The sequence below is a fragment of the Geotrypetes seraphini genome, chromosome 11 (genome assembly GCF_902459505.1).
Source record: "Geotrypetes seraphini chromosome 11, aGeoSer1.1, whole genome shotgun sequence".
NCBI classification, from domain to species: Eukaryota; Metazoa; Chordata; class Amphibia; order Gymnophiona; family Dermophiidae; genus Geotrypetes; species Geotrypetes seraphini.
Genome location: NC_047094.1, coordinates 108,602,791 through 108,622,440, shown reverse-complemented (window position 1 = coordinate 108,622,440; position 19,650 = coordinate 108,602,791). Strand labels below are relative to the sequence as shown.

The 19,650-nt window shown below is 42.9% G+C and overlaps 2 protein-coding genes across 4 annotated transcripts in view; one reads left to right on the top strand and one right to left on the bottom strand.

The window, feature by feature from the left end:
• Positions 1–3,507, bottom strand: part of RIPOR3 (RIPOR family member 3) — a 229,110-nt gene extending 225,603 nt beyond the window's left edge. Inside the window, exon 1 of the mRNA XM_033915149.1 lies at positions 3,315–3,507. The gene's annotated coding sequence lies outside the window, so the exon portion shown is untranslated. The remainder of the gene's footprint in view (positions 1–3,314) is intronic.
• Positions 2,977–19,650, top strand: part of PARD6B (par-6 family cell polarity regulator beta) — a 55,047-nt gene continuing 38,373 nt past the window's right edge. For 2 of the 3 annotated variants that reach the window (XM_033915154.1, XM_033915157.1), the window contains exon 1: positions 2,977–3,202. In XM_033915154.1, the coding sequence (XP_033771045.1) occupies positions 3,140–3,202 (63 nt within the window). In that variant the 5' untranslated portion in view covers positions 2,977–3,139. The remainder of the gene's footprint in view (positions 3,203–19,650) is intronic. The other variant, XM_033915156.1, reaches the window with a different exon arrangement.

The following is a 19,650-nucleotide window of genomic DNA, read 5'->3' as shown; positions in this document are numbered from 1 at the left end:
CATGTATGTATGTGGAGCCATGGAAGTTTCATAAAGTAATCATGGAAATTAGTATTAAGGTCATAGGTAGACGAGGAAATGGATCAGATGGAGGTCTAAAGATTCTAGAAGATAATAGTCCAGACTCAGGGGGAATAGTCACTAAACAATCCTGAACATTAATGTCCATGTCATAGGCTTGTATCCATGCAAGACGTCTCAGAGCAATAGACATAACTGATGGTCTAGTTATCACATCAAATGCATCAAAAACTAATTTTGCCATAGTCTTATTGGTCTGGAGTAGGCTATGAGAAGTCCCCTAGAATTCCTGAAGGCGCTTTGATGGAATATATTGTTCAAAATCAATTTTGTATAAATTGCTTAAGATAAAATGACATACCGGTACAGAAGATATAACTGAGCTTGTCAACTAGAGCATTCTGGTTCCCTTGTATCTAGAGGAGGAATATAGATCAAAAAGAACAGAAGAAAAGGTGATCCAACTTTAAAGGCTCTACCCCCATAGTGGATCCCTTTAGTGAAAAGTAGTGTTGCCAGCAGAAGTTGGAGGCAAATGTCCCATGAGATTAGGAAAAATAGATGAGGCGATCCAAACTTAACAGGCTCTACACCCAGAGTGGATCCCTCCATTCAGTATCTTGGTATTGTAATAAGCAGAGTTGCGGTGATGGTAGAAGAGGTGATCCATCTTTAACGAGTTCTACACCCTTGATGGAGTCCTCTATGGAATACCTCTGGCAGTAAGAAATAGAAGAGGTATTCCATGTTTAAGAGGCTGTACACCCATGATGAAACCCTCTGATTTACAGATCTATTATGATAAGCAGAAGAGGCGATCTAACTCTAAAAAGCTCTACAGTCATAGTAGAGCCCTTTCTTTTCAATAGTGCTGTCAATGCGAGTGTGCTTAGCGGAGAACTACTAGAAAGGTGTCCAGTATTCAAAATGCAGTTGTGGATCCGATGTTCCAGACCATAACACTGAAAATTCCTCTATGAGTGGTATCAAATCCATATGCTTAGAGAAATAGAGGGCTCGGTACTGAAGTGCAGAGACAAATGTTGTCTGTTAGTCATGGTCTGTCGGTACAGGTAGGTAGATAAATGACTGGTACAATAATGCTTGCTAAGGATAGGCCAGTACTGAGGGAGACAGTGGAAGCATCGACGCCAGTCGTTGTAAGTTTAAATGAACAGCATAGGTACCGAGGGTAAAAATTAGAATTGGTACTGAGCCTTAATAGAGTTAAACAACACCTTCAGCGACCTAATCCTGAACACACCAACATACCATTCATTCAGAAAATCACTAAAAACCTACTTATTTGACAAATTTATCTGATCCTTCAATTCCCCTAATCTCTTATCTCTTCGTATACTCTTCTTCTTCCTACCCTATCACCACGTTCACTCAACTGTCTTCCACACCTTCCCAATTCTAACTGATGTAACCTCGCTGTCCTTTTCAGCATCTCTTGTTGTATACCGTCTTGAACTGAAAAGGTATGATGGGATATAAATAAAACTATTATTATTAAAATAGCACAGAATGAGGATAGAAATGTACTGTAAGGCCTCTGAAGCTATTTAAGTTGGTCTGGTACCGAGTAGAGAGAAAGGGCATTGAGGCTGATTTCATTACAATTGCATGGACAGCCCTACACCATATAGTTACGACTGCATATGTTAAAGTGTATGCACCAGTACTGTGCGCTATGAAGCTAGTACAGCAGGGTGTCGAAGTGTTGGTAACCCCAAAAAGACATACGATGAATGATTGCATCGATGAGAGGCATGCATCAAGTGACTCGATGACAATGTCCACCAGTATCAATAGGCATTGGTATCATATATAAGATCAATTTGCTGGGGACAGTTTCAACTGCATATGGTAAAGTAGATGCTATGCTATGAAGCCAGTACCATAGGTGCAGCAGGGTGTTGAAGCGTTGGTAACCCCAAGAAGAGACACACTTCAGAAATGACAACCTGCGTCGATGAACAATGGCGTCAATGAGAGGCATGCATCAAGTAGCTAGATGCTGGAAATGCCTGCAACACTGATGAAGATATCAATGTCGATGTCCATCGGTACCATCGAGAAGTCCACACTAGTTTACTTTAATCTTATTGCACTAGCTATCTTTATACTCTTCTTTGATATTCATTATTTTCATTACTTTTCTTCTCTCCTAAAGTACCCCTGACGAAGGCTAAGGTTCATCGAAACACAGACCATGTTGAGTCCGATATATGTTACCATCTCTGTGAGCAATTATCATAGTTGTCTGTCAAATTTCTGTGGCATATGTATTATCTTGCTGTACACATGGATTGTCAACTTTGATGTTTTTATATCTGGACATTTTATTTCAATTAATTTTTAAATTGAACAACTTTACCTGATACATCCAGAGATTATTGTTCCACTCTTTTTTTGCTTTGGTTTTGCGCAATAATAGGGAACAAGCATCACTGTTTCTGCTTCTGTAGTGTAGCATTGTATGCAAAGTCTGGCTTCTTTGAGGTTGTTTAACTTTTGTCTTACATAGTTCTATTTTTAGTTTGTGATTACATATTCCATACTGGGCTAGGGTGTTTCTGTGTTATGTATGTAAAAAAAAAAAAAAAAAAAAAGACATTTTCTGTTAGCATTGGCTGTGCATGATCGATTTGTACTAGTCTGGCTTGTTTAGTTTTACAGTGGGTGTACTGATGTTTCACTGCAGTATGTAAGATGCTGCCTTTTGCTAGGTACACTCTTGCTGTGCGATGCGTGGATTATTATTAATAATCATGTTTTTCATGCACAGGATGGGCCCCGGGGGTCACATATGCTTAGGAACGCCACTGCTCTCGACTCGCTTTGGCTATCTTGTCTGACGCTTGCAATAAATAAAGTCTATTTGGGAAAAAAAAAAAAAAAAAAAGGGGCGAAAGGAGGCGGAGGCGAGCAGGTTGTTGTCAGGCAAGGGTTGCCGCGCTCCAGTCTCCACAGTGCGTCAGAGGTAAAGGTTGGTCGGCCGTGAGAAGAGCGGTTCTCCTTATTCCCCCTCCCCTCCCCTTCTACACCTTCACTCAGCGGAAGAGAGGTCGGGGCAGCCCCACAGACGAGCCCCAACTGGTCGGCTTCAACAATGAATAAGAGCCACAGCGCCGTAAGCAGCAAGTCCCTGGCAGCAGTGGAGGTGAAGAGCAAGGTAGGCAGGGAAGAGAGTACGGGACGGAGCCGACGCAAAATGTCGGTTGGTGAGAGAATACTTTAAAAAAAAACAAATAAACAACGGACCGGGGAGGGGGAGGTATGCTTACCGAACTCGTCTTACAGTCTTCGGGAGGACCGAGGTCTCCCGCTTACGTGAGGTGGCGGCGTTGGCAGTCGGAAGAGCGCTGAGTGGAAGCGGCGCGGTGACATTTCCCCCCCCCTCTCTCCCCCCGGGGTTGCACTTTTCCCGAACCTTCTGTTCCGCGCGCAGGAACAGTCGGGGGGTGGGGGGGAGGGAGATAAAGAACGTCTTTTCCCCTCGCGCTCTCCCTTTCTGTTTTTTTTTTTCTCCTGCCAAGAGACCGGCAGCCCCGCGGGCGCGCCACTCCCACCACTGCGCTCACCTGTGCGGCGCGCGCGGCTTCCTCTTTTTTTTTTTTTTTACCCGGGAACTCAACATAAAGCGTTGGCAGTTTCTCTCTCTTTCAACCCCCCCCCCCCCCCCGTTTATGTTAGTTAAAAAAGAATATTGCCAACGCAGTTGTTTTTGTTATAAAATACTTTAGTCGTGAAAGGACGGCTAATCGGCCAGATAAACACTTTAGATCGGGGGTGTCAAAGTCCCTCCTCGAGGGCCCCAATCCAATCGGGTTTTCAGGAGTTCCCCAATGAATACGCATGAGATCTATTTGCATGCACTGCTTTGGTTGTATGCTAATAGATCTCGTGCATATTCATTGGGGAACTCCTGAAAACCCGACTGGATTGCGGCCCTCGAGGAGGGACTTTGATACCCCTGCTTTAGATGAATTGAGGCGTTGGGCGTTGTGTTGAGACCTGCAATTTGTGTTCTCGTGAACACCACGCTTTAATTAATTTTAATGTTTTGGCAACATGCAAAGAAGTTTATAAAGTTAACCTAGTACTGTAGTTAGTCATTAGGTGATAAAAGGGGCTCAAGCCTTACAAATCCGTCTGGAGACCAGAAGTCTCATCCTTTGTCTCTTAAAGCTTGCTGGTTTGGGGGAGTATTTACCTTATTTTTAAAGATTAAAAAAAAGTGATATCTCTATTGCGTAGCATGCCAAAGCGAAAAGTGGGATACAGATCAGTTTGCCTTACATAAACCCTGAGGTTCTTTTACTCGCAAACATTTTTGATCCTGATGAGTGGATTGCATATTACTTATATTTCAAAAGGAAAGAAGACATGGATTTGAGATTAGAAAAATAGTATGTAATCCTTTGAATACTAACGTTTCTCCCTAAACATGCTCTTACACTTTTAGAGCTTTGTATTCTTAAGTTCCTGTTTCTCCAGGTTGGGTAACCATTCTAGTTTAATTACTGGGTTTGCCCTTATCCTTTAAGGTCATTTGTGCTGCAGGTTTGGCAGGGTCTAAAAGTTCACTTGCAGTTATTTTAGCTGGTTTTCAGTATAAAGACATCTACTGCATTCTTTCAAGAGGTGTACTCTATTTTTCAACTTACTGAGAATGGCAAGGGGACATCCCGTCCCCACAAGCCTCCTTATCTGCACAAGCCTCCAATACTTTAAAATCATAAGTGTTCCATGCTTGTGCAGTTAAAGCACAGCTTTCAGGAATGAGATGGGGACAGAACTCCCATAGGGACAAATTTGTCCCCATGTCACTCTCTACATGGAGCTTTTCCAAAGCTGAAGAATGAGCCTAGTCACTGAAATAGTAATGTCTCCATAGATGTGTATTTTCTGTTTATACATGTTTGTACACATTGCTTTTTGAAACTGCTTGAAGTAATTGTTTTCCGTCTTTACAAGATTGGTGCTAAATATGCTGGAGGCCAGGATAGAAATGTAGTAGAGGGCTCAGGGCCCCAAAGCAAGCTATAGTTTGTTCAGTATCATGCAGGCTTGAGGGCCTGGGGCACTTGCTTTGTACCATCTAAATCAGTGGTCTCAAACTCAAACCCTCTACAGGGCTACATTTTGGATTTGTAGGTACTTGGAGAGCCTCAGAAAAAATAGTTAATGTCTTATTAAAGAGTTTGAGACCACTGAGTTAAGGGGAATGGTTAATCCGCTGGCTGGGTTGGAAGGCAGAGGGGATAACAGGACAATCAAGCCATTGTGACATCATTGATGAGGTTGGCTCTTATTGGTGGAATGAGGCATTATGACATCACAATCTCAGCTTTGCTTCCCAAAGACAAACAGGATGTCATGGTTACAGTTAAGCCAGTGGTCTCAAACTCAAACCCTCTGCAGGGCCACATTTTGTATTTGTAGGTACTTGCAGAGCCTCAGAAAAAATAGTTAATGTCTTATTAAAGAAATGACAATTTTGCATGAGGTAAGACTCTTTATAGTTTATAAATCTTTCCTTTTGCCTAAGTCTTAATAATAATATTGTAATGTGTAGCTAAAGAAACATATGATCAAGAAACTGTTTTATTTTACTTTTGTGATTATGATAAACATACCGAGGGCCTCAAAATAGTACCTGGCTGACCGCATGTGGCCCCCAGGCCACGAGTTTGAGACCACTGATCTAAGGCGAGTCCTTCATCATTGTTTAGCTGAAAAACAATTTATAGTACAAAGTAGAGGTATGAATAAAAAAAACATTTTCATTAATCTACCACAATGAAAACTTCCTAAATATGCACTGTGTATGTAGTAAATAAGAGAATTTGTTTATAAAAGTGTAATGACAGGTTGCAGACCATCCTGTGCTACTTGATCTCTTTAGTTAAAATAAATTTTTCATTCTCCTCTAGATAAAACTTGAATGCAGAAGTTCAAGGTGTTTTTGTTTTGTTTGTCATGTACTTCAGTTAACTATATATATATATATATATATATATATAGGCATTAGTAATTTGCCTGATGCTGGTTTCAGGCAGAGCACATCTTGAGATAAAGTTAGTGTTTCATATTATATTTCCTTTTCTCTATGTGTAAAAAAGTGAGTCTGACTTATAAATGGCAATTCAGACTCTCACCTACCACGTTTACAGTTGCTCCTAGATTTCATTTCTGTTAGGAAACTGTTAACATTGAAATTCAGTGAGTAAAAGCTGGTTTACTTCATTGCTGAGAATAAAATAATGGTGTCATAAATCAGTCGGTGGAACGTGCTTTGCTTTCTGACGTGGAAGGTGTTCATGGTGTAGTTCACAGATTATATAATATAATCTATATTTAGTTTTTATAGTCATAACCTAGGTGTGACAGAGATCAGTGTAGTTAAGTTGAAAGTATGAATCATCCATCTTCGTTATTGCCAATGATTACTAAATATATTTAAAGAATTTATGGTATAATTATATGGTGATGCCATTCTTAGATTTTAATAGATCGTAGTTAGTTATTAAAGTACTCTTTTATAGGATTTAACATTGTGTTGATGAATCTATAGTAAGCATGACTTATTTACATCTGCTTCCCAGCCCTGTCTCTGTGAATCCACTGCCAGTTATTTTTTTAGGGTGATGGAGTTTTTAAAAAAATATTTGTATTTTAGAAAAGACAACTCTTGAATAGCGAGAATACTTCTGGCAGAATTCTGCGCACAAAATTAACAAATTCTGCTAGTTTGTCAAAATGTAAACAATTATTTAAAACATTTAAAATAAAATGTTTTCCTTTTACCTTTGTTGTCCATCAGGTTGGTTCCAGTTCATTTTTTTCTGTTTTCCTGTTGTCTGCTAATTCTCCTTCGAGCGGCTGCTATCCATTTCTTTCTACTCTCTCCTGTCTATTCCCTTACTACATCTGCCTCCAACATATTGATCATTCCTTTTTAGCTCTTTAATGCCTTTCTTACCCTTTTCTTTTTCACTATTCAGCTACCTGTCAAATTTCTATCTTCTCTCCCATTCCTCATCTCATTCCTTTCTCAGCCCTCCATTCCCTTACATCATCAATGTACCCCTATTACCATATTTTTACCCTCTGTTTATATCTATTCTCTCATACGTTTCCTTGCCACCCTCTCCTCCCCTTCAGGGTTCTACCATTCTCAGCATTTTCCTTCTTCCACCTTATAGCCCAGCATCTGCTCCATCTTCCTTCCTTTCCCACCTTCATAGCCTGACATCTCCCTCTCTTCTCTCCTGCACTCTCCCCCATGGCCAGTGTTTCTCCCATTATCCCAGGACAAGCAGGCAGTATATTCCCACACATGGGTGACGTCACCGACGGAGCCCTGCAGCAGACAGCCTCGAAAGCAAACTTGCTTGAAGATCTCGATCTTTCGAGTGCTGCAGCGCGCATGCGCGCGTGCCTTCCCGCCCGAACTAGGGGGCGCATCTCCTGTGAGGATCCTCAGTTCGTTTAATTCCGCGGAGACAAGAAGACACGTTTTTCTTCATCTCTGCAGCAATTTGCCTTCTCTTCACCGCGGCTGTTTCTTTTTTTCCAATTAGTTCGGTCGCTGGCTTTTCTATTTCTCCTTTTCTTTTTTCTTTATATAATTTAAAAAAAAACAAATTTTGTTTTTTTTGTTTCTTTTCTTTCTTGTCCGGCCGGTGAGCCTTGGGCCTAGGCCCAATTGCTCCTTCCGTTCGACACGGACTTTATTTTTTCTATGTCCCGGCCCCTTACCGGGTTTAAACGTTGTCGTCAGTGCAATCGTGTGATTTCGGTCACCAATCCCCATTGCCGATGTCTTCAGTGCCTGGGTCCGACCCATTCCCCAGAAGATTGTCATCGTTGCTTCACTCTAACTCCACGGGCCTTTCGACGCCGGTGCGGCCAATTTTTTCAACTTTTTGGAGACATGGAGCAATCTTCGGATCCGGCCTCGACCGCGGCGGCTGCCCCGGTCTCGAAGGCTTCGACTCGGACACCATCGACGTCCACGGTCTCGAAGGCTTCGACCCTGGTTCCGGCTGGAGCCTCGGTCTCGAAAGCCTCGACCTTGCCTCCTTCGATGCCCTCGAAGACAGTGACTTCGGTGAAACCTTCCATAGGGGGTAAGTCTCCTGGTTCTATTTCAGGTGCCGTACCTAAGAAGCCACCAGAGTCCTCTTCACGTCCATCTTCCAAGCGTACCTCCAAGATAAGGGAATACTCACCTTCGAGGTCGCCCTCTTCGGAGTGTACTGCTGCACCTACGAGGCCAGAACCTTCTGTCTCGGTGCCGATGCTGGAGGACATGCTAAAATCTATCTTGACCACTCAGATTTCCTCATTGGTGGCTCAATTGGTTCCGTCCTCGACCTTGCCTCGGGTGGATCAGCCTGTCACCCAACCACAGCTTCCAGTGTCTCGAGGCCGATCCCGGACTCCGAAAAGAACACCTTCTTCGGATTCTTCTCCGGACTCGCCTCCTCCGAAGCATCGCTCGAAGCATTCGAAACACCTTGCTTCCAAGCTTCGAAGGGAGTCTTCTGCTTTAGACACTGAGACCTCGCTGCCTCGTTCTTCAAAATCGAAGCACGGATCTCGACACCACCGAGCATCGACTCGAAGTTCTTCTCGACCGAAGACTCCACCGTCGAAGACCACTCGTCGAGACACTTCTCCTCAGACTTCGACCCATTCGGTACCACGTACACCTGGTACTTCTCCCTCCAGGAGTCTTAAGAGAAAACATTCTCTTACTCCACCACACAGTACAGCTTCTTCTGTAACTCTACGTCTTGAATCAGAACCACTCTCACCATATTCCAGAGAGGCTTCCCCTTCCTACTCAGCACTTCCTAAATCTCGAAGTGTCTCTCCTGAGGAAGCATCTGATTCCAAATCCATTTCATTTGCCAAATTTATATTTGATATGGGACAAGCTCTCAAACTAGATCTTCATTCAGATTCAAAATACACTCCTGAATATTTAGCAGATATGGAGCTTCCTCATCCACCTAAAGAGTCATTACGTTTACCAATGACTCCTGTGCTCAAACAAACCTTTGTTCGTAACATGGAGACTCCTTATTCCATCACTGTCATCCCATCTAAATTGGAATCCCGTTATCGAACAGTTCCCTGTAAAGGTTATGAAAAATCTCAACTTTCTCATCAGTCCCTGGTAGTGGAATCATCTTTGAAGAAAGCACATCCTTCTAAAATCTACGCTTCAGTTCCTCCCGGCAGAGAAGGTCGTACCATGGATAAGTTTGGTCGCCGTTTATACCAGAACTCTATGATGGCAAATAGAGTTCTTAATTATAGCTACATTTTTACATCTTACTTCAACCACTTTAAGATATTACCATCTTTTTACCCGGATATCTCCACAACTCGTCTTTCTGAATTCAAACTCATTCTCAAGACTCTTTCTCAATTAAGACTCTTCATGTTACAAGCTTCCTATGATGCATTTGAACTCTCTTCTCGTGTCTCTGCCTTTGCTGTAGCCATGCGTCATTTGGCATGGTTACGCATTGTTGACATGGATCCCAATCTTCAAGATCGATTGGCGAATCTTCCTTGTCAGGGGAACGAATTGTTTGATGATTCTATTGAAGCAGCTACTAAGCGTCTTTCAGAACATGAACGCTCTTTTGCTTCCCTCATCAGACCAAAACCCAAACCTACACCAACTAGAGGTTTTAAACAAACTCCATGTCGTTATCCTCAAAAAACGACCCCTACTTTTTCCAGGCCTCCTCCTCGTCGTCCTCCGCAACAACAGCGCCAGCAAAAGTCTCAGACTCCCGCTGCCACCAAACCAGCTCAGTCTTTTTGACAGTCTCAGCCTGAGCATTCCAATTTCTCTGTTTACAAATTCTCTCCTCCCCATAGGGGGTCGCCTTTCCCACTTTTATCACCAGTGGAAGCTTATTACATCAGATCTCTGGGTGCTTACTATCCTACAAGAGGGATACTCTCTTCGGTTCCTTCAGGTGCCTCCAGATCGCCATCCAAGAGAGTGTCCTTCCAATCAGTTGCACCTTCCCCTTCTGCTTCAAGAAGCTCGGGCTCTTTTTCGCCTGAGAGCTGTGGAGGAGGTTCCTCTTCCACAAAGGAACTTGGGATTCTACTCCTGTTATTTCCTAGTTCCTAAGAAGACGGGGGATTTGCGACCTATCCTGGATCTCAGAGCTCTCAACAAATACCTAGTCAAAGAGAAATTTCGAATGCTCACTCTGCCGACTTTATATTCTTTAATGGACCAAGGGGATTGGATGTGTTCCCTCGATCTCAGAGGCGTATACTCATTTCCCCATTCATCCAGCATTTCGCAAGTACCTCAGATTTCAAGTAGGAAGCCTTCATCTGCAATACCGAGTTCTCCCCTTCGGGTTGGCTTCTTCTCCCAGAGTTTTCACAAAATGTCTGGTGGTGCTGGCTGCAGCTCTTCGCAACCAAGGTCTCCAAGTATTTCCATACCTCGACGATTGGCTCATCAAAGCTCCCTCTTTTTCAGAAGTTATTGCAGCGACCCAACAGACTATTCTCTTTCTTCAAAGTTTAGGGTTTCACATCAACTTTCCCAAATCTCAGTTGACTCCCTCTCAGTCTCTCCAGTTCATAGGAGCAACTCTGGACACTATCAATCTGAGAGCCTACCTTCCACAACCACGTCAGGATGCACTTCTTCAGATTTCTCATCAAGTCTTTCATCTTCCATCCGTTCCAGCACGAAAGATGATGGTTCTGCTCGGTCACATGGCTTCTACAGTTCATGTGATTCCTTTTGCCAGACTTCACCTTCGTATTCCTCAATGGACACTGGCATCTCAATGGCAGCAAACCGTGGATCCACCGTCTCGACTGATTTCCATAACTCCTTCATTGCGGAAGTCTCTCTGTTGGTGGATGCTCTCTTTGAATCTTTCCAGAGGCTTGCTATTCCACCCTCTTCCTTATCAGAAAGTCCTCACAACCGACTCATCAACATACGCTTGGGGAGTTCATGTGGACGGTCTCCGCACTCAAGGTCTATGGACTTCAGCAGACCGTCTGTGTCATATCAATCTGTTGGAACTCAGAGCGATACTCTATGCTCTCAAAGCCTTTCAACATCTCCTTCATGACATGGTGATTCTTGTACGTACCATGTATTATGTCAACAAACAGGGAGGGACGGGATCTCACTCCCTCTGTCAAGAAGCTCTGAAATTGTGGCATTGGGCAATTCTTCACAACATCTATCTCAGAGCTGTTTATATTCAGGGTCAACACAATTATTTGGCGGACAAATTGAGTCGTCTTCTACAGCCTCACGAATGGACACTCAATTCTCCAACTCTTCGCCAAATCTTTGCCCGTTGGGGAACTCCGCAGATAGATCTGTTTGCGTCACCTCTCAACTTCAAACTGCCTCACTTTTGCTCCTGCATCTATGCCCCTCAACGTCTCAAAGCGGATGTGTTTCTACTGGACTGGAGGAATCAATTCCTTTATGCTTTTCCTCCGTTTCCTCTGATTCTCAAGACTCTAGTCAAACTGAAGTCAGAACATGCCACCATGATTCTGATAGCTCCTCGGTGGCCCAGACAACCTTGGTTCTCCCTACTACTTCAACTCAGCACCAGAGAGCCTCTTCTTCTACCAGTATTTCCCTCTCTACTCACGCAGAGTCACAGATCTTTGCTTCATCCCAATCTGCAGTCTCTACATTTAACAGCTTGGTACCTCTCTGCATAACAGACTTTTCTCAATTTTCTCCATCTGTTCAGGATGTCTTACTTGCTTCCAGGAAGCCATCAACTTGACAATGTTATGGCCAGAAGTGGACTAGATTCTCTGCTTGGTGTTCTACACGTCACTTACCACCCAGATCTTCCTCCTTGACGTCAGTTCTGGACTACTTACTTCATTTGTCACATTCTGGACTTCAAACTACATCTATTCGAGTCCATCTTAGTGCTATAGCTGCTTTTCATCAGCCTCTAGATGGGAAACCTCTTTCTGCACATCCTATGGTTTCTCGCTTCATGAAAGGACTTCTTAATCTCCATCCACCACTTAAACCACCTCCAGTGGTTTGGGATCTCAATGTTGTTCTGGCTCAACTGATGAAACCTCCTTTTGAACCACTTGACAAAGCTCATCTCAAATATCTCACTTGGAAAGCTGTGTTCCTCATCGCCCTCACATCTGCTCGAAGAGTCAGTGAGTTACAAGCTTTGGTTGCAGATCCACCCTTCACAGTTTTTCACCATGACAAGGTGGTCCTCCGTACTCATCCTAAATTCTTACCTAAAGTTGTTTCAGAATTTCACATCAATCAGTCTATTGTTCTACCTGTGTTTTTTCCAAAGCCTCACTCTCATCCTGGGGAAGCGGCTCTTCATACATTGGACTGTAAACGTGCCTTAGCTTTCTACCTCCAACGCACTCACCTTCATAGGACATCTTCTCAACTTTTCATCTCCTTTGACCCAAACAGGTTGGGTCGTCCTATCTCGAAATGCACCATCTCCAACTGGATGGCTGCTTGCATTTCTTTCTGCTATACTCAGGCTGGTCTTCCTCTGCAAGGTCGAGTGACGGGCCACAAAGTTAGAGCTATGGCAGCATCTGTAGCTTTCCTCCGATCAACACCTATTGAGGAAATCTGTAAGTCTGCCACTTGGTTCTCGGTTCATACTTTTACCTCTCATTATTGTCTGGATTCTTTATCCAGGAGGGATGGCCAATTCGGCCAATCTGTTTTGCAAAATCTTTTTTCGTAACTTGCCAACTTCCCTCCATCCCTTTTTACTTAACTTGGAGGTCACCCATGTGTGGGAATATGCTGCCTGCTTGTCCTGGGATAAAGCACAGTTACTTACCGTAACAGTTGTTATCCAGGGACAGCAGGCAGATATTCCCACAACCCGCCCACCTCCCCTGGTTGGCTTCTTAGCTAGGTATCTGAACTGAGGATCCTCACAGGAGATGCGCCCCCTAGTTCGGGCGGGAAGGCACACGCGCATGCGCGCTGCAGCACTCGAAAGATCAAGATCTTCAAGCAAGTTTGCTTTCGAGGCTGTCCGCTGCGGGGCTCCGTCGGTGACGTCACCCATGTGTGGGAATATACTGCCTGCTGTCCCTGGATAACAACTGTTACGGTAAGTAACTGTGCTTTCTCTTTCCTCACTCCCATTGCCAAGCATCTCTCCATCACTGCATTCTGTTTCTGGATCCAACATCTCCCTCCTCCTCTACCTCCTGTATATCTCCCTCTCCACCCCATGTCTAACACCTCTCTCTCTCCCTTCCTTGAAGTCCTCTCCCCATGCAGCATTTTTTCTTACTGGGTCAGATTAAAGGTCCATCAAGCCCAGTAGCCAGTTGGTCAATCCAGGTCACTAGTACCTGGTCAAAACCCAAAGAGTAGCAACATTCCATGCTACAGATCCAGCAGCATGCAGTGGCTTACCCCATGTCTTTCTCAATAACAGACTATGGACTTTTCCTCCAGCTAAGCTATCCTCTTTTACCAAAACTTCTGGCAATGCGTTCCAGAGCTTATTCTGAGTGAAAAATATTTTGTCCTATTGGTTTTAAAGTATTTCCTGTAACTTTGAATGTCCCCTAGTCTTTGCAAATCTGTATGCTGTAAAAAATCGATCCACTTGTACCCCTTCTATTCCACTCAGAATTTTGTAGACTTCAATCATACCTCTCCTCAGCCTTCTCTTTTCCAATCTTTCCTCATACGAGAGGAGTTCCATCCCCTTTATCATCTTGGTTGCTCTTCTTTGAACCTTTTCTAGTGCTGCTATATCTTTCTTGAGATAAGGAGACCAGAATTGAATGCAGTACTCCAGGTGAGATCACACCATGGAACGGTACAGAGGCATTATAACATTCTTAGTCTTGTTAATCATCCCTTTTTAAATAATTCCTAGCATCTTGTTTGCTTTTTTGGCCATACATTAGGCGGAAGGTTTCATCATATTGTCTACAATGACACCCAGATTCTTTTCTTGGGCGCTAACCCCCAAGGTGGACCCTAGCATCTAGTAATTGTGATTCGGTTTATTCTTCCAAATGTGCATCACTTTGCATTTGTCCACATTAAATTTCATCTGCCACTTCGGATGCCCAGTCTTTCAATTTCCTAAGATCTGCCTGCAATTTTTCACAATTGGCATGCGTTTTAACAATTTTGAAGTTTAGTGCGATTGGCACATGGGATCTTTCAGAGAAAGAGATAATGATTACTGCAGATGGGCAGACTAGATGGGCCATTTGGCCTTTATTTGCCATCATGTTTTCTATGTTTCTATCTGCAAATTTAATCCCCTCACTTGTTCCAATTTCCAGATCATTTATAAATTAGTTTTAAATAGTACTGGTCCCAGTGCAGATCCCTGCGGCACTTCACTGTTTACTCTCCTCCATTGAGAAAAATGACCATTTAACCCTACCTCTGTTTTCGATCCAATAACAAATTCTTAATCCACAACTGAACTTTGCCACCTATCCCATGACTCTTTAATTTTCTCAGGAGCCTTTGTTGAATGCTTCCTGAAAATCTAGATACATTACATCAACTGGCTCACCTTTATCCACATGTTTATTCACACCTTCAAAGAAGTCGAGCAAATTGGTGAGGCAAGATCTCCCTCTGCTGAACCCATGCTGACTCTGTCTCATTAAATCATGTTTGTCTACGTGTTCCACAATTTTTTATTTATTTATTTATAATAGTTTCTATCATTTTGCCCAGCACTGAAGTCAGGCTTACAGGTCTGTAATTTTCTGGATCATCCCTGGAATCTTTTTTTTAAATCAGCATAACATTGGCTCCCTTCCTCTGTGGGAGTGTATGGTGAAGTGGTTAGAGCTACAACCCCAGCACCCTGGGATTGTGGGTTCAAATCCTGCACTGCTCCTTGTGACCCTGGGCAAGTCGCTTAATCCCCAAGTGTCCCAGGTACATTAGATAGTGTGAGCCCGCCGGGACAGATAAGGAAAAATGCTTAAGTACCTGAATAATTTGTAATCCGCACAGAATTGTAGGATATGCGGAATATAAATAATTAAATATCCAGCATTTCTGATTCGTTCCTACTGTCCACCATCTCTCTCTCCTCCTGCCTTGTACTCTGGGTCATACCTCTCTATCCCCCTCCATGCACCATATTTCCCATCCTCCTCTCCATTATCATGTGCAACATTTCACCCTCTCCTCTCGCCATGCATGGCTCCCTCCCCTCTTCCTGTGCCAGCATCTTTCCTTTCTCTCCCCATGCCAGCAACTTTTCCTCCTTCCATATACTCTTTCTAGTAAGACTTTCTTCAATGTATCATGGTATCAGCAACGATTCTTAAGCTGTCTACCACTAACCCGGAAGCCTCCCCTCTGCCATGGAGAGACTTCGGGTTATGTGCAGGTAGCATGTGAGAATCGCCGCCGATACTGCAACCTGATAACTGACACCGTCCAAGATTCTGCACAGGAAAGGGGAAATTCTGCACGATTGTAACATAGAATTTGTGCAGAATTCCACCAGGAGTAATAACAGCAAAATGTTCCTCATTAAGAAATCATAACATCAATTTAAAGAAAAACATGGACATAACAAGGAGTAACACAATACTTAATTTAAAAAAGAAGAAAAGGGGGAGATTGAGAGAGGGGAATAAAGAAAATACTAGTTACTGTAACAGGAGATGTAAACTAGTATATTAAAGAAAACCAAAGTAATTTCTTAGCTAAGAGACAATCATTTCTACTTATGCCCCGCTTCCTCCTTTTTACTTAACCATGATAGAGGTTTCTACTGAGGCCCAGAGAGCTAAATGCTCCGATGGTCATAAGAATTCTATGAGCATAAGAGCATTTAGTGCTTCGTGCCATGGTAGAAACCTCTAATACTGCTTAGTAAAAGAGGGACTATGAGACTTGACTTCACCAAAGTAGAGGATGGAGTAGAAGACATTATCCCCAAGATTCTGTAACTGGCACCATGTCGGCGGCTGCCTCAAAAGCGACTACCAATTACGTGTCAGTTACACGACAGTGCCCGTTACAGAATCGTGCTTAAACAGCTAAGATAGGCAGCTGAAATGTAGGTCAGGGCCTACCTTTTAGTCACTTATCTTGGCATGAATTGCTTTAGCCCGCCTAACGTCACTTCCGGCGTTGGCCTTGCCTATTTTGGCGTTCTTTGGCCTAAAGTGGTTACCTAGTCGCAATTCTAGTGCCTTTTATTTAAGCGTCAGTAGGCGCTTAAACCTTGCCATTTTTTAAACTGTGTTTCAATTAACTTAGGGTGTCTCAGGAATTCAAAATCTTTATATTGGAAAAACATTAGGAGCCATTTCTGATCTATAGGCTCTAAAGCAAAAGAAGCAATCAATGTGACTCAGTCATCACTGGACAGGCCCTACTCTAGAAACCCAGAGAAGTTAAAACCTTCTGATTATATCTTCTTTCTTTTTTCTTTTGCTTTTTTACATGTTTCCTCGCTCCAGTCTACATTGTAAATCCAGTTATGGCAGCTCCTTAGGCACTTGCAGAGTCTCCGTTATATAATTTTTCAACATGTCCAATGGTGAAAGGACTAGAGATTTAGGAAAATTAATAAACCACAAATTCAAACAACTTTAATCATTCTCCCAATGTCAAGATTCTGATGTGTAACCATTTGATCTTTAACCAAAGTACCTTGAACTTCTTTCACAGCCAACAGATTTTTCTCCAACATTCTCAGATCTTTCTCTAAAGCCAAAGTCTTTTTTCATTTTGGGACTCTTAATTCCTCATGATAAATTTCCTGAAATTGGAGAGAGCTCTCCCATGTTGAAATTGCTCCAATTTTTCAAGCAAGACGCCCCACCACACTTTCAATGGCATCCCACAGCTGAGAAACTTTGTTTGGCCTTCTTCTCCCCATTGCACAGATGAATACTCCTTCTACAGGCAGAGAGTTAAAACTTTTCATAGCCTGTTGCTCCACGCTTCTTCCAACCATTTGAGCAAAACATAGACTTAACTCACCCTCTGCAGAGATTAGGAATGCCAAAGCCCCATTATGAGAGCTTGCTGCAGCAGCATTTTTTGCAGCCGATAGCCACTCCAGCTTTGGCACTGTGCTTCCTATTCTGGGTCAAGGCGGTATCTCAGAGCATTCAAAGACACTGTGCTGCGAATCTCCTTCCAGGAACATGCCTGCTGCTCATCAGGACTAGCTACAGATTCTGTAAAGCTGGAAATCTGCTGTACTTGGGCAGAGGGACCTTTGGACTCAATGGGGTCTGGGGTTTCCCTTTTGCGTTTCACCATTGCTGACCCTGAAGGCATCAGGAGCTGAGAGAGCCTAGCAGAGTTCTGCTTCACTTGCCACCATCTGGGCCCCTTCCTTGTAATAGGGCCGAGGGACCTTTGGACTCAATGGGATCTGGGGTTTCCCTTTTGTGTTTCACCATTGCTGACCCTGAAGGCATCAGGAGCAAAGAAAGCCTAGCAGTGTACTGCTCACTCGCCACCATCTGGGCCCCTTCCTCCCTCGTTCCTCTTAGGGCAGTGGTTTCTAACACGCAGCCGCAAAATAGAGAATGACATGAGGACAAATTTGTCCTCATCTCCATGGGATATTTCTCCATTGCGTCTCCTCTCTGCAAGTTCTATCCCTGTCCCTTCTCTGCAAGCTCTGTCCTCATCTGCACAAGCCTTGAATGCTTTAAAATCATAAATGTTCAAAACTTGTTCAGATGAAGATAGAGGAGACAGGAACAGAACTCGCAAGAATGGAGATAGATCCCAAAGGGACAAATTTGTCCCTGTGTCATTCTCTATCTACATCCCAAAGTCCTCCATTGTGGCACTCGTAATAGTTGGCTGAAATGCTCTTCAAATCCTGTAAATATGTTAATTTTAATCTTGCCCACTTGATAGAAGCCATCTTTTACTAAGCTGCGGTAGTGGTTTCTAACATGTCCTAGGGCGCTAAATGCTCAGACGCTCATAGGAATTTTATGAGCATCGGAGCATTTAATGCTCCAGGCTGCAGAAGAAAGCTCTACCATGACTTAGTAAAAGGGGGAATAGCAACTGCAAACAATCTCTTAATTGTGTTAATTGGATATCTCATTTATACATTTTGCTACTGTCGACAATCTAAAATAATGGGAGGTATTTAAAATATATCCTTCGTGTTGTAGAATCAGTATTAATTTGTAATGTTTAATACCCAGTCTGAACTAGAGAGTTGTGCGGGGACAGAAATCCCATCCATCCCCGCCAGGATCCTCTGCGTCCCCACCCGTCCCCGCAAATAATTACCTCCATCCCCGCCCGTCCCCATAAAAAGCAGCAATTACTTCTGACAGGATCATCAATTCTACAGTTTCTTTTATGTTTGTGCTGCTGTTTTCCTTGTGGAATTTCTTTGGTGGAACCCTTTTTTTGTTTTCTGTTCAGGTAATTAACTTATAAACCCCCCTCTTTTACTAAGGCTGACATGTCCATTATAAGCCTTCCATCCCTGTGGGAGTCCCGTTGACTGTTTACAAAATTAGTAGTATGTATAAGCTTGAAATCTTTTGGAGGCCCTCAGTTCTTTCTTGTTTTCACACTGCAGCCCTTTACATGAACATAAGAATTGCCATACTGGGATAGTCCGAAGGTCCAAGCCCAGTATCCTGTTTCCAACAGTGGCCAACCCAGGTCCCAAATATCTGCTAGATCCCAAGTAGCAAAACAGATTCTATGCTGCTTATTCTAGGAATAAGCAGTGGATTCCCACATGCCATCTCAATAATAGCCTATGGATTTCTCTTTTAGGAAATTATCCAAACCTTTTTTTAAACCCCGCTAAGCTAACTGATTTCAACACATTCTCCAGCAACGAATTCCAGAGTTTAATTATACGTTATGTGAAGAAATGTTTTTTCCAGTTTGTTTTAAATCTACTACTTAGTAGGTTGGAGACTACTTTCTCAGGGTATTTGTAATGAATATGCATTAGGTACACTTGCACACAAGACTCTAATGTATATGGATAATTTTATTCATATGCACTAAATATCTTAAACACCTGGCTGAGGGGTGGGAAGAAATTAGTAGGACAGGTTAGAGAGCTACTGCTTTAAACATTTCAAAAATAGTGCTGGAACCATTGCAACATTATTATAACCCCCCCCCCCCCTTAATATTTTACATATGAAAATCTAAAATTTTCTTTCTTAAAATGTTAGGCCATTTTAAAGTAAAATTGTTAGGTGTAATAGAATGACATTACTAAACAGTCATTATCAGTCTTGTTTACAAAAGATCCTATGGAAATCAACCCAGAGCCAAGTCTGTATGACCTTCCTGCCTTATAATGATCATTGATAAACAGATCAGCTAGCAGAAGCACTAAAAATCAATAGACATCATTCACAAAGTAGAATTTTTCAAATATTTAGGGACTCCATATTTTTGAAGGGAAGATAGACATGTTTAGTACAGGTAGGCGTTAAACGTCCATGTTGCCAAGATGAATGGTGCTGTTGTCCACCTCAACCCCCCCCCCCCAACCAGCATTTTACTTATCATACATGTACCGGTGCTGAAAGAGGCTGACTCTG